This window comes from Chiloscyllium plagiosum, chromosome 5 (assembly GCF_004010195.1).
Source record: "Chiloscyllium plagiosum isolate BGI_BamShark_2017 chromosome 5, ASM401019v2, whole genome shotgun sequence".
In the NCBI taxonomy this organism is placed as follows: domain Eukaryota; kingdom Metazoa; phylum Chordata; class Chondrichthyes; order Orectolobiformes; family Hemiscylliidae; genus Chiloscyllium; species Chiloscyllium plagiosum.
The window spans coordinates 19,000,928-19,016,858 of NC_057714.1; the positions used below are offsets into that span (position 1 = coordinate 19,000,928).

Here is a 15,931-nt window from a genome sequence, read left to right on the forward strand (position 1 = left end):
TGGGTCGGCCGGGGCAGTCAGGTTTGTGGATTTTGGGCAGGAGGTAGAAGCGGGCGGTGCGGGGTTGTGGGACTATGAGGTTGGAGGCGGTGGATGGGAGATCCCCCGAGGTGATGAGGTTATGGACGGTCTGGGAGATAATGTTGACCTCTTTCCACCTATCACATTTCCGACGCCCCTCCCCCAAGTCCCTCCTCCCTACCTTTTATCTTAGCCTGCTGGACAAACTTTCCTCATTCCTGAAGAAGGGCTTATGCCCGAAACGTCAATTCTCCTGTTCCCTGGATGCTGCCTGACCTGCTGCGCTTTTCCAGCAACACATTTTCAGCTCTGATCTCCAGCATCTGCAGACCTCACTTTCTGAGCAAGATAAGAGCAAGCCAAAACAAGTTCTTGGTGGCTGAAGGATCCTAGCAGAAGATATTTGTGTGATACCAACGGCTGCAACAGAGGATGGAGGCTGCAGTACTGAGGTGATCTCCAGTCTAGGTTTCCTTGACATTGGAATTGCATCTACCTTCTGTGATGGACGTGTATCTGCTGATGTGCAATAGCATTCCCACATTGAAAGATGCCCCAAAAAAGATAACCAACTCGAGTAATTTAATCCCACAACACAAATCCTGTGGCGGTCAGATGATGGTGACAGAGTTATGAGGTCTGGAAGTTCCTGATTTTGGACCAGCATGTAGGCAACAGTGTTTGACTCAGTAATTTTGCTCTTGGAATAAGAACAGGAGAGCATTTCGGCAGCTTTCTTCGAGACTGAGTAGCCCTCCTCAGGATCCACTCTGATCACCCCGAACAGGAAATGGGTTTGAAAAGGTGCCCAAAAAATAATCCGTTCTGTCTCCAATCTGGCTGGAAGGCCTGAAAACCTAAGTGAAGGTCAGTCTTGGAGCCTGAATGTACGAACCTTCATGGTTAACGAACAAAACAATTGTCGAGAGTTAACTGACCTTGTTGCCCATGAACACTTCCTGAAGACCTCTTCTCCCACCTCCAACATACTCCATCCTCTTGGACACGCTGTGTTAGCCTCTTATCCTCCCTTGACCTCTTTATCTCCAAATACCGTCGCGACATGCACCGCCTCAACCTGACCACCCCTCTCACCCACTCCAATCTCGCAATGCACAGCCCGTCTACTACCTCCTCTCCTTCCACAATCTCATTATCAAACCAGCTGATAAGGGGGATATGCAGTGATAGTATGGTGCACCGACCTTTACCTCACCGAAGCCACCCACCAACTCGCTGACATTTCCTCCTACTGTCCCCTTGTCTCATCATCAAGCCATCATCTGCCAAACCATCCACAGCCTCATCACATCAAGGGATCTCCCATCCTCCGCCTTCAACCTCATAGTTCCTCAAACGTGCATCACTCTGTTCTACCTCTTACTGCCTCAGTCAACTGATTGTCTCCGCCTACTTCTGCCCCACCGAACTCATATCTCAACTCTGTCCTGTCCCTTTTGGTGATTGAACTCCCCATATAAATCCAGGACACCACCCACACCCTCCACCTCCTCCCTGACTTTAAATTCCCCGGCCCCTTAAACCTCATCTTCACTATGGACATCCAGTCCTTACACACCTCCATCTCCCATGATGAAAGCTTGATAGTCCTCCATTTCTTCCTCTCCTGCTGACTCAACCAGTCACCCCCCACCGATACTCTCATTTGATTGGCGGAACTGATCCTCACCCTCAACAACTTCTCCTTCAAATCCTCCCAATTCAAACAGACATGAGGGGTAGCCATGGGCACCTGTATGGGCCCCAGCTATGCCTGCCTCTTCATAGGATGCGTGGAACAGTCCCTCTTCCGCAGCTACACGGCACCATCCCCCATCTTTTCCTCTGCTACATTGATGACTGTATTGGCGCCACCTTGTGTTTCTCATGAGATTGAACAGTTCATCAACTTCACAAACACCTTCCACCCTGAACTTGAGTTCACATAGTCCATCTCTGACACTTCCCTCCCCATCCTGGACCTCTCCATCTCTGCTTCCGGTGACCGACTCAACACAGGCATCTATTTCAAACGCAATCCCTTACTCCCAAGTCCTCCACCTCCACCGCATCTGCTCCCAGGAGAAGCAATTCCACTCCAGGACATTCCAGGTGGCCTGCTATTTCAAGGACCGCAATTTACCATCCCATGTGATGAACAATGCCCTCCATCGCATCTCGTCCATTTCCTGCACCTCCGCCCTGAAACCCCACACCCCCAACCGCAACAAGGATAGGAAGGTGGGATCCACCTTGGCACCCTACAACCACAGGGCATCAACATTGACTTCACCAGTTTCCATATCTCCCCACCTCATCCCAAATCTAAATCTCCAACTCGGCACCACCCTCTTGGCCTATCTGTTCCTTCCTTCCCACCTATCCGCTCCACCCTTCCCACAACCTATCACAATCACCTCCCACCTGCATCCACCTAGCACCATCCTACTTACCTTATCCCCATCCCTAGCATCAGCTTTTCTTTCTCCCTGGCTCACTATTATCTATCCCTTTGCCTGCCCAACTGCTGTTATCTCTCTGGGTTCCATCTTCATCTTTTATGTACTCCTTCTCCTCTTTAAATTAGTACACATTTCATTCATCCACTATAGTGTAAGTCCCATGAAACAAAGAAGGAATTGGAATAACTTAACTCTATTGGAAAACTTAACAGAATAATACAGTAACTATTACTAATTAAATGTTCCAATGTAGTAACACCCTTTAAACAGACTCTTGGCAAAAGGCAAATGCAGAAAACATTGTCTGGCATGGAACTCCCGTGGCAGGAAGAGAACCAATTTTTGGCTGTAACTGAGAGAGGGAAACAAATAGCTTCCACTTCTTCAAGATCCCAACAGCAACTGCTAAAACTAAAACTAAAAGTCCTGGTTTTATGGGAGCTTGACGCATTCAGACTGCTTCTATTGTTCCAATTTAAAAAAAAACCTTAGGCCTCACAAGCTGTTTACTCTAGTTGCTGTGGTAGACTGCTCAGAATCTCCACAACACGCTGAAGTAGATATATTCTTGATCAGCAGGGGAATCAAGATTACGGGGAAAATACAGGAAAGTGGATGAGAGGATTGTTGGATCAGTCATGATCCTTTTGAATGGTGGAGCAGGCGTAAGGGTCTGAACAGCTTACTCCTGTTCCTTTTTCTTACAACTTATGGTTCCCTGTTGCTTTCTCATTTGCAGTGCCTTGGCCAATAAGTGTTGACTTGCCACCAAACAGCGCCCTTCTTTTTCTGTAATATAAATTATCGGGATTGTTAGAAATTCTGTATTCTTGTATTTGTCCTGATGAATGCAAGGTGAACAGCTTCAGTAATGATATCTCTCTTTTCAGTAATATTTACGTTCTGTATTACAAAGCAAATATTTGTATACTTAATCTACTGGTCCTTCTTTATCTACCCTACTAATTACATTCTGAAAAAATTTGTAAAAGTCTCTAACACAATTTTACTTTCTTAAAATCACATTGATTTTATACTATGATTTCTAGGTGCATTGTTAAAACAATAACAGCTTCCACTATTTTCCCAATGACAGGCTAACTGATCTTTAGTTTTCTAATTTCGAACTCCCTGCTATATTGAACTGTTACATTTGCTAACTTCCAAACCACTGGAACTGTTCTAAAATCTAGAGAATTTTGCTACTGGTGTTGCATTTGAGTCATACTGAGTGCATTCACAATCTCTGCACCAAACCTTTTAGAATTCTAGAATGTCGACCATCTGTTGCCGGTGACCTTTGGACTCTTAGTATTGTGAGTTTCTACACTGCTATGTATTTCCACTGATATTAATTTTATGAATTTAAACAATTTCCTCACTGTTTAGACTGATGGTTATCCTGTAATGATATGTAGTTTATGCCTTTATTATGAAAACAGACAATTATCTCCTGATTTCCTGTCTGTGCCTCCAAGGAATCAGTTTTTATTTTAGCTACTCATTTCTTTTATATATTCCTCAAAGCTCTTACAGTTTAGGTTTGTATTCCTGGCTCATTGACTCTCATTCTGATTTTCTTTTTCCTTTTTTCTCAATCTTCTGGTCACCTTTTGCTGGTTTCTAACACCCAATCCTCAGACTTACCACTATCCTCTGCAACTTCAAAATCACCTTATAATCTAATACTATGCTTAACTTCCTTTAAATAAGCCATCAATGAATCTATTTTGACTAGGATTCTCTTATTTTTTAATGGAATGTATTTTTTTGAACGTTTTAGAGTTGTTTCTAAATTGTTTCCCAGTGTTTATTTACTGTCATGCCTTTTAATCTATTTGTTCAATCAACCTTAGCCATTTTTCCCCTTGTTGCTATATGTTAGAGTTTGATAAGAGTTCAAAATTGTTGTTTGGAATCACAGTATGTGTCTTCCAAGCTTGATATGAAATTCAGTTGTATTATCGTCCCTTTTGTCCAGAGAATCTTTTAATATGGGAATACTTATTAAACCAGCCTCATTGCAATCATCTAATGGAATTGTTGAGACTCAAAACATACTGCCAAAAGCCAAAAATTGATGAAATTTCAGAAAGCCCTTATATAAAATTATATTGACCTCTGAAACAACCTGTCAGGCTCCTGTAGAGTCCAGTATGTTTATTCTCTTTTAAATCCAGAGAGTCTAGGCTCAGTTTACTCAGCCTGTCATCTCTCTTTCGAGGGACCATCTGAGTGAACTTTCACTGAACTACTTCCAGGGCAACTTATGTGTCCTTAGATATGGAAATCAAGACTGCACATAGTACTCCATGTGTAATCAAACTAGAGCCCTGTAAAACTAGCAAGACTTTTGTACACGGTGAACACGAAGATCATTGTACATTCTCTCCTCAAATCATCCTCATCAAATCCCACAACACCAGTCCCTAATTAAATATTTAATTTTACTTGAATAAAGAGACAGAACAACTGGGCTTATTATTCAAAAATTACCATCTCTAGCAATGCAGAGTTCTCTTGAGACTGAAATATCAATTTGATTTTAGATTCAAATGCTGGTTTGAAATTTAAGTTCACAACTCTATGAATTATAATATATTGCCACACATTTTTATTTCTTAAAAATACAATGAATACAATGCTTTTCTATGTGTAAGTTTTCCAGTGAAATACAGATTATTAATTAATTGGCAATAATTTGTCTTTGTTTCAGAGGAAGGTTCTCTGTGGTTAAAAGATGTGACCAAAAAGGAACTAAACGAGAAGTGGCTGCGAAATACATCAACAAAAAAATGATGAAACGAGACCAGGTTATACATGAACTTGGAATTATGCAGAACCTCCAGCATCCTCAGCTCATTAACCTTCTGGATACCTTTGAAACTCCATCCAACTATATAGTCATACTAGAATTGTAAGTAATGATTACCATAAACCATTGTCATCCATTCTCTATTTCACTGCAACTAGTTGGCTCAGTTTGTAATGGCAAATTGTCTTTTCCACACCATTATCAATGATGCATTGTGATTCCTAAACTGGAGCAATTTTACTGCAACTAGCTGTTTCTGATGTAGAACTTAGTACAGATCAACTAGGTGATAATTTGGCAAGTTTCAAAGAAGGTTTCTCTCTGTGAGCATACTGTAACACTATCTGCCCAAACCTGCCACAATACCTAATCACCATACCCCATTGTATGGTGCTCATCGTAATCCCCCAATCACTGCAAGTGGAAGTACTGGCTACTGCCAGGACCTTCTTGAATTTCTGGTGTCAATGTCATCTTTAAAGCCCAGCCATGCACCTGGTCAGATGCTGGCTGTCAATAGCTGTCTTGCTCGGTTCATTGTAATTGCTCAGGACATGTCAGAGCAAGGAATTGACACACAATATTGCCAGTGGCGATTGAGGATTCTTGTTGGATTAGGGTGCACGTGGACACTGCCCATGCTGGCAACTGATCCAGGTCTAGAGGAGCAAGTGGTGAGCCAGTCAGGTTACTGTCCTGAAATTCACCAACTAATATCTGTGCAGCAGGTAGGAGAATGGCAAATTGCATATCAATGATGCAATGATGTAATAGTGTAGGTGTTTATGGATGCAAATAAGCCTCTTGCTGTTCATTACTGCAAGTCATAGAGTTGTAGTCATAGAGACCTGTAGCACAGATAAAGGTTCTTCAGTCCATCAGAACAGCACCAGTAGAAAACAATCATCTATTCTAATCTCATTTTCCAGCACTTGCCCCATATCTTTATATGCCTTGGCATTGCAAGTGCATATCTAAACACTTTTTAAATATTATGAGGGTTTCTGCCGCTTCCACCCATATAGGCAGTGAGTTCCAAGTTCTCACCACTGTCTCGGTGAAAAAGATTTTCCTCACATCTCCTCTGAACCTTCTGCCCCTTACCTTAAATCTGTCCCCTCATAATTTTAAACATCCTCTCAATCTTCTCTGCAAGCTCTCCTGTGTTATCATATCCCTCCTATAATGTGGATTTTTTTAAGCCTTCCAAAAATACATCACTTACGGATATATTTGCAGTTTGGCGCCTCAGTCGTTTTTTTCAAAGATCATTTTAGTTTGCTGTTGGTATGATTTTATCACCGTGATTTTAATTTTTTTTAAAAGTCAAGATGTCTTTTCACACAATCTTTGTGTTCCAGTGGGTTTGTTTAGCATGACAGTCGAATCTCTTGCCCATATAGTACAGGTTGGGTATCCTTCAGTTGCATGGTCAAAAACTGAAATGACCTAAAAACCGAAGTTTTCTTTCAAACTTACCCACATTTCAATTTGCACAGGAGGTCTGTGACCCACATACACAAAACCTCAGTGTTACATTACAGGTACTGAAGTTGTCCTGGAAAACTTACGGGATTAATATTAGGTCATTTGTTTTCACTTTCAATATTTCAGCAAAGTGCCTGCACTGGCTGTGATTTGAAGTCCATTAAAATCAGCTGTTTAGCAACATTTAACAGTCACAGGTGTTTTGCCTTACTTTGGGAAACAAGCCAAGATATACCTCAAAGATCTAAACACTTGAAGTGCACGTGATTACACAATAGGCTGGTTGCAGAAATTCGAAAAGTGGCATGGTATCGAGTTTTTTTAAAAATATGTGGTAATAAGGCATCTGCAGACCATGAATTTGCTGAAAATTTTATTGCTGAATTTATCTTTCACCTAAACAAATATAAAATGCAAAAGAAACTAGTCTGTTCTGGTGATAAATCCCTAGGAAATGCTAACAACAGCTAAAGGGAAAGCACCAATAGATTTCATATATGCCAAAAATCGTTTAACTGTCCTTGCACATGTCAATGTAGCTGGCACACACAAATCTAAATTGACTGTAAGTGAGAGAAGCAGAAATCCCAGGTGCTTCAAAATAACTCAGACATTAACAGCTCACTACTATTCCAATACAAAGGCCTGGGTAGCCAGGGAAATGTTTACTGATTAGATTCACCACTACTTTGTATCAGAGGCAGGATCACATTGTCCTGCACTAGGAACAAATTACTGCAGATGCTGGAATCTGTACTGAAAACAACAAATGATGGAGATCACAGCGGGTCAGACAGTATTGATGGAGAAAGAGAGCAAATTAATGTTTTGAGTCTAAATTGCTCATCATCAGAGCTGAAGTGTGGAGGGGAGCATTTATGCTATAATGTTTGGGGGTTGGCAGCAGTGCTGGGGTTTGTGGTAGGGTACCAGTGAAGAAAAGATGTTGATAGGAACGTCAGGGTGCTGCTTGAGCATAGCTAGGGGTGTTCCACAAAACAGTCACCCAGTCTGCATTTGGTTTCTCCAATGTAGAGTAGGCCACATTGGGTGGAGTGAATACAATACACAAGATTGGAGAAGGTACAGGTGCTGCTTCACCTGGAATAACTGTTTAGGCCCATGGATGGTGAGCTGGGAGGAGGTGAAGGGGCAGGTGTAACACCATCTGCAGTTACATGGCTGATGGAGGGGGAGAAAGGAGGTGTGGGTGGTGTGGAATGGACTAGAGTGTCCCAGAGGGAAGGATCCCTGCAAATTGCAGACAGAGGAGTAAGGGGAAGATGTATTTGGCATTCTGCTGAAGTTGTCTGAAATTGAAGAGAAGGATTCTTTGAATGCGGAGGCTGGTGGGATGAAAAGTGACGACAAGGGTAATCGGATCATGCTGTTGAGAATGATGGGAAGGGACAAGGGCAGAAGCACAGGTAAGAGGTTGGATGCACTTGAGGGCCCTGTAAAACACAGTGGGAAACCACGGTCATGGAAGAAGCAAGCCATGTCAGCAGCACTGTTTCGGATGGTGACATCATCCAAACAGATGCAAAATAGTCAAAGTCACAGATAGACAGGGCAGTGAAGAAGGCTTTTGGCATACTGGCCTTGATCAGCCAGGACACTAAGTATAGAAGTTGGAACATTGTGTTGCAATTGTACAGGACATTGGTGAGGCTGCAGTTCGAGTATTGTGTTCAGTTTTGGTCACCCTACTCCAGGAAGGATGTTATTAAACTGGAAAGCGTGCAGAAGAAATTTACAAGGATGTTGCCAGGATTCAACAGTCTCAGTTGTAGGGAGAGGTTGGACAAGCTAGGACTTTTTTCTTTAGAACGTAGGAGACTTAGGATAGATCTTATAGAAGTGTATAAGATTGAGAGATGTGGATAGGTTGAATGCACTCAGTCTTTTTTCCCAGGGTTGGGGAATGAAGGACTAGAGGGCATCAGTTTAAGGTTAGAGGGGAAAGAATAAAAGGGAACCTGAGGGGCAAGTCTTTTTTATACAGGAGGTGGTACGCATATGGAATGAGCTGCCAGCGGAAGTGGTTGAGGCTGGTACATTAATGACATTTGAAAAGCATTTAGATAAATAAACAGATAGGAAAGGTTTAGAAGGATATGGGCCAAGTGCAGGGAAATGGAGTTAGCTTGGATGGACATTTTTGGTCAGCATTGTCCAGTTTGGACCAAAGGGCTGGTCACCGTGCTATAATACTCTGTGAACATACTACAGGCCAAAGCATTTAGAGTCAATGATGACCATAATATTGAGGAAGACTTTGAAAGCTTTCAGGTGAGCAAGGAGAAACAGATTGTAAACCAGCTCCTTGAATGTACAGAATGTGTAAATTTGGAATGTGTGAACATGTTTAAAAGGCTAAGGACATCAAAGAGGAGCTTTATGTTGATAAGAATGCTCCCATTGTGCACTGATGAAGAGATTGCACACATGGGTGTCAGGGCAAGATAAAGCAGGATGATGTGGAACAGGTAGAGAAAGTATTCATAGATAATATTATAAAGGTATGTGACAATTTGATAAATGCACTGGAACAACATGACTTTATACCCAAGCAAGAAATAATGTCTGTGTATAAAATAACTCTGGATTTGCTTCATGAATCCAGAGTTATTCAGGCAGAAGATGTGGAAGAACTTTTCAAGAAGGGCTCCCAATGAAGTGAATCAACTGTATAAGATCTGAATCCTGGTCCAGTGTCAGGCCCAAACTTCCCCGCTACCTTCTTTCAGAAGCTGCTCTACTTTTACTGCAAAATACAAAAAATGAATAAATTGCAGTAACTATACTCAGTGTTTTTAATTTGTGTTTTTTCTGTGGCTAATTAATTTTATTCTCATCAAGTAAGTAACTGGACTAAAGGCTGACTCGCGGTAAACCATTTGGAGTATCAAAGTACTGCAGCAATGCTGTACCCCTTCACAGCAATGTTCACTAATTCTGGATGTAGGTTTGTTCAGTGAGCTTCTGGAAGAAGCTTCATCTGGAGACTCACTGAAGATGTTACCTAGTATGGTGACGAAAAGTCAGCAAGCAAACCTACATCCGGAACCTCAACCTGAGCTACAAATCTTCTCAAAACTCGCTAATGTTCACTAATCCCCATGCTCCCCAACACACCTCATCATAACACCCTGTCACCACACTTAACATATTTTCATATTTTCTCATTGAACACAGCAAACAAAAAACTATCTTGGATAAGTGCTAACTATCCTTTATCCAAAAACTGAAGTTATCCAAATTGCAATACGCAATTTCCAAGCTTTTCTGATAAAGGATATCACAATGTTATAGCAAATTGAAAGTGCTGTTATCAAAAGGAAGCACAGCATATGTTTAAATGCTCAGAAAAATTGTTACTAAAATCTTCTAAAATGCTTTTCGATGATATCTGATTCTGTCTTTATCAATTGTTCACTTTAATATATTATCTTGCCATTTTCCAAAGTATAAGAGGTACATTGGGCCAAGTTTTAATGTTTTGATGCATTTGCAATCGGGGTGGCCATCATTAGCATCCTCTTTGAGATCCCCTCCACTGGGAGCAAACAGATATGATCAAGATGTGCCCCTGACTTTTGAAGTCTCAATATGTAAGCGGATCCAGCTAAGGGGCAGAATGGAAGTATTCTGCATTAAAAACTGAGGCATTGCAGGTGGATTGATTATGTCCAATCTGCTTCTCTGAAGCACCCTTTGAGATCATGCTACAGTCAGAAATGCTATTGTGAGAAGATAGGAAGAAGAGCTGAAGCAAATACTGCTGCAAGTAGCTGAGGACCGAACAGCAGGAACTGTTCTCATCAATGACACAGAGGATCAATACTGTCTTGAAAGCTGTAAAATTGAAATGGCCACATTCAAGTGACAGTCTCAGTCTGATTTCAAGAGTTACTAAACAGTTTAAGCCTTTATTTATTTATTCATTATAATTCAGATGAGGGAGCTTGAGTCAAGGAGTAAGGTGTTCGAAGAGGAGGCTATTACTGACCTTGCTCAGAGTGTAACTGTTATGGTGATGTTGCTGGTCACCCTGCCTCCCATTCGATATCCAAAGTAGAGTTGTAAAAGCAGCTTCCATGATGCTGATGAGGTTGACAGCTGGAAATTATGGTTCAGAGTCAGAAATCTAATATAGGAGAAACATCTTGGCACTAAAACAAAAACAGAAACAGTTTGGCAGCAGCTGTGGAGAGAAATTAGAGTTAATGTTTCAGGTCCAGCGACCTTTCTTACCTCTAAACCAATGAAAGCACATTCTCACAACAAGGCCTGTGAGCAAAAGTCTTTCACATAGATAAAGAAGCAGCTATCATTCCTTGGAATTTATAGGTTTTTCAGCCTGTCAAATACTTAGTACTCTTAGTCCTTATAGTCATTTTGCCTTGTTAATCATGAGTAGAGTCATAGAGATATACAGCATGGAAACTGACCCTCCGGTCCAACCCGTCCATGCCGACCAGATATCCCAACCCAATCTAGTCCCACCTGCTAGCACCCGGCCCATATCCCTCCAAACCCTTCCTATTCATATACCCATCCAAATGCCTCTTAAATGTTGCAATTGTACCAGCCTCCACCACTTTCTCTGGCAGCTCATTCCATACACGTACCACCCTCTGTGTGAAAAAGTTGCCCCTTAGGCCTCATTTATATTTTTCCCCTCTCACCCTAAACCTATGCCCTCTAGTTCTGGACTCCCTGACCCCAGGGAAAAGACTTTGCCCGTGTTCTAATGGTTAAAGCCAAAATCCTGTGGTAAATATATGCAGTCAGTTGCTTGTTTTAAGCCACAAACTCGACAGTGGTTTCTCATGCACTAACAAACCTAAGTACAAAATAGACACAAATGTCATAAAGTTCTTGTTCTTGTCCCAATACATTCTTGTTCAGCCTCCCACGCACACCATCCTGCTGGTTAAAAATCTGTGTTGTTTTAAAGCTTCATATTTCCATGGGCACAATAAATGTTAACTGTATGATTTCTATATGTACACCTTTTGGTTGAAATTTATTAGTTTTCTCACAAAAACTCTTGTTTAGAAACAGAATTTCAGTGAAATATAAGAAATTCTTTTAATTCCATGTTGCTATGGTGTTGACCCAGCAGTAGCAGATTGATCAGAACAGATGTTTAAGCATAAAATTAGTAAAAATCTTTAGTTTCCATGGGCCAAAGTTTTTGATGATTCTTCTGAGATTTTTTTTAACAAATTGGTCAAAGATAAGAGTGATGGATGAATTTGCCATTGCCATTTCACTGTGGTTAATTCAACTTGTTTGAAAATTCTCATATATGTATTGGCAGAATTCATAAAGCTATTGACTGGCAAGCAAATCAAACAGCTCAAATTGGAATATCAAAAATTTTGGTTAATCTATGCTCCTCATGATTGTATAAACCTCTATAAGGTCACCCCCTCAGCCTCTGACTCTCCAGGGAAAATAGCCCCAGCTTATTCAGCCTCTCCCTGTAGCTTAAACCCTCCAACCCCAGTATCATCCTTGTAAATCTTTTCTTCACCCTTTCGACTTTAACAGGATCTTTCTGTAGCAGAGAGACCAGAATTGAATACAGTATTCCAAAAGTGGCCTAACCAATACCCTGTACTGCTGCAACATGACATCCCAACTCTTATACTCAATCCATTGTCCAATAAAAGCCAGCGTACCAAATGCCTTCTTCACTACCCTGTCTACCTGTGACTCCAACTTCAAGGAACTATGAACCTGCACCCAAGACCTCTTGTTTGGCAACACTCCCTAGGACCCTACCATTAAGCCTATAAAGCCTGCCCTGATTTGTCTTACTGAAGCACAACACCTCGCATTTATCTAAATTAAACTCCATCTACTCCTCGACCTACCTATCAAGGTCCCATTGGTGTATGGTGTAGTGGACAGTCAATAAGATTATCGCAGAAATAACTTGATTGACTGTCCATTACATCACCAAATTTGGTGTCATCTGTAAACTTACTAACTATATAAATGTCAAAAAACAGTGGACCCAACATGGATCCTTGTGGCACTCCACTGGTCAAAGGCTCCAATTCAAAAAGCAACCCTCCACCCTTTGTCTCCTACCTACAAGGCAATTTTGTATCCAATTGTATCCATGATTTTGCATTTATTTATACTGCATTTTCCTACAATCCCCCAACAACTGTACAGAAAGAAACTCAAACTTTCAGTCAGTAGCTAAAAGGATAACACAAAAGATTTTACATTTTCAAGCTTGTGCTGTAGTGAATGGACTAAAAGCACTATTGACCATCATAATTTTTGTATGTAACTTGTACTTTAAACTGCAGAACAGAGTTTTCCCCTTTCATGTTTCACACATCTGACAAATTCACTTTATGGGTATACTTTACATTCTCCCTTAAATAATTATTCAATTATTCCAGACCCAGTCTTAGTACTTCTTCGCTCCTGTTCCTTTCCCAGCCTGGAATTATTTGACTTCTGAACCATCTTTTACGGTGAGGCAATTCCTCCTCTAGCACAGCAAGGGGAATTTCTCCACTTTATTTCAAATTCTTGCTAATTTGGTCTCCAAAGTGAGCATAAGCATCTCCCTGCAGCCCTGTCTGGAGTGCCATAGAGACTTTTAGCCTATAGTTACTCCCTTTCTTGTGAATCCTTGCAGACAACTTGTGTCTACGAATTCTCAGGACTATTTTAGAAGCCCATCTCTGTAGCAATTTGAATTACATGATGCTGATATCCAGGTGGAAATACTGATAATATATCATTGACACCTCAACTCTCTTTTGTCTTGTAAATAAATTGATGGTTTAAAGCAAAACTGTTTATATCAAGATATCATCAAGACCTTCCTAATACTGTAGATACTATCAGATGACTGCTTATTGCCATTACCTTAAACCTTCGTTCCAGCAAAATGACCCAGGACTCCCTTAAATCTTGAATAACCAATCACCAGTTAGGCAAATTTCAGAAAGGTTAAATTCAGCTATATTAAAGATACAGTACCAAAGCATGAAATAAACATCATATTGTAACAAAATGCATTAAAACTTATTGTTTAGTAGAAGTCTGGGGAAAATGTTTATTGTAGCACCCCTAACATTATATTGACATTTCATTTAGCATTAACATTTGGTTATGCAGCACATTTAGTTTAGCAAAGCATCCCATCACATAAATTTCTGCTGATTGCCTCTTAAGAATTCTGAAGCAGAACTGATGGTACCAAAGAACAACGAGGAGATAAAAATAGAAATTGCTGGAAAAGCTGAGCAGGTCTGACAATATCTGTGGAGAGAAATCCACAGATTTTGGGTCAATTTCTCTCCACGGATGCTGCCAGACCATAGAGTCATAGTCATAGAGATTTACAGCACGGAAACAGACCCTTCGATCTAACTCATCTACGCCGACCAGATGTCCTAACCTAATCTAGTCCCATTTGTCAACACTTGGCCTACATCCCTCTAAACCCTTCCTATTCATATACTCATCCAGATGCCTTTTAAATGCTGCAATTGTACCAGCCTCCACCAATTCCTCTGGCAGTTCATGAAAAAGTTGCTCCTTAGGTCCCTTTTTTTATCTTTCCCCTCTCACCCTAAACCTATGTCCTAGATCTGGACACCCCCATCTCAGGGAAAAGACTGTTTATCCTATCCATGCCCCTCATGATTTTATAAATCTCTATAAAGTTCACCCCTCAGCCTCCGACGCTCCAGAACCATATGAGCTTTTCCAGCAATTTCTATTTTTATTTCTGATTTACAGCATCCATAGTTCTTTCGGTTTTTAACAACCAAAAGATAGCAATTAGGTTTATAACATTTATGATGTTTCACATTGTGTGATAATTTAACAGGAAGTTTCCTCTTTATTCTATTGAGAGGTTGCTAAAACACAAGCAGTGTCTTGTCCTTGAAAATAACAGATGGTGGTTGCATCACAAGGAAATGTACATATTTTGGATGTAATCTGCCAAAATAAGGTCTAATTATTAAGGACTTCATGTTTTATAACAACTAGCCATGTAGTCAAGTAAAAATCTGTGTCCCCATTCAAAACAGTAGTAATTTATTCCAATAGTAATAATAGTAATTGATGGAAATGTGAAATAAAAACAGAAAATTATAGAAATTATACAGCAAGTCTGGTAGCATATTTGCAAAAGAGAAGCAATGTTAACGTTTCAAGTTTATGAGCTTTCATCATGAACTGACCTGAAACATTGATTTGATTTGACTTGATTTGATTTGATTTATTGTAGTCACATGTATCTAAATGCCATAAAAAGTTTTGTTTTGCAAGCAGTACAGGCAGATCATAGCAAATAAGGACATACAGATTATAGAGTGTTTAGACGAACAAGGCATACAAAGTTATGGCTGCACAGGAGGTGCGCAAAGCAAGAGCTACATTAGCAAGTTCAACCTTATTTGAAGTTAGGTCCATTCAGCAGTCTTATAACAACCGAGAAGAAGCTGTTTTTGAATGTGTTGGTGTTTGTGTTCAAGCTTCTGTATCGTCTGCCTGATGAAAGGGAGCATTCCTGGAGTAGGAGGAGCCTTTGATGATGTTGGCAGCCTTTCTACGCCAACAACAAGTGTAAATGGAGTCCATGGAGGTTGGCTTCTGTGATGGTCTGCCTGTGCACATAACTTTCTGTAGTGTCTTACGGTCGAGGCCAGAGCAATTGCCTTACCAGGTCATCATGCACACAAATAGAGTGCTATTTGTGGTGCCTCTGAAAGAGTTGGTGAGGGTCCTTATGGGCATGCTGAATTTCTTAAGCCACCTGAGGAAGAAGAGGCATTGTGCCTTCTTGACCGTCACTTGGGAGATCCAGGACAGATTGTCGGTTATCGTCACTCCTAGGAACTTGATGCCTTAAACCCTTCCCACCTCAGCTCCATTGACGTTGACAAGGACATGTCCTCCTCCTTTCCTCCTGACATCAATGATCAGTTCTTTTGTCATTCCAACATTGAGAGAAAGATCTATTTCTGTTTACCTCTTCACAGATACAGATATGCTGGGTATTTTCAATATTTCTAGCACTTCCTGTTTAATGGTGTTTGCTTCAGTCACAGGGTGTGGCTATTGCTGGCTGGGCCAGCTATATTGTCCATTC

At 40.9% G+C, this 15,931-nt stretch overlaps 1 protein-coding gene across 1 annotated transcript in view; it reads left to right on the forward strand.

Moving 5' to 3' along the window:
- Positions 1-15,931, forward strand: part of LOC122550233 (triple functional domain protein-like) — a 561,659-nt gene that overhangs the window by 532,764 nt on the left and 12,964 nt on the right. The window contains exon 55 of the mRNA XM_043690993.1: positions 5,200-5,400. Within this exon, the coding sequence (XP_043546928.1) occupies positions 5,200-5,400 (201 nt within the window). The remainder of the gene's footprint in view (positions 1-5,199; positions 5,401-15,931) is intronic.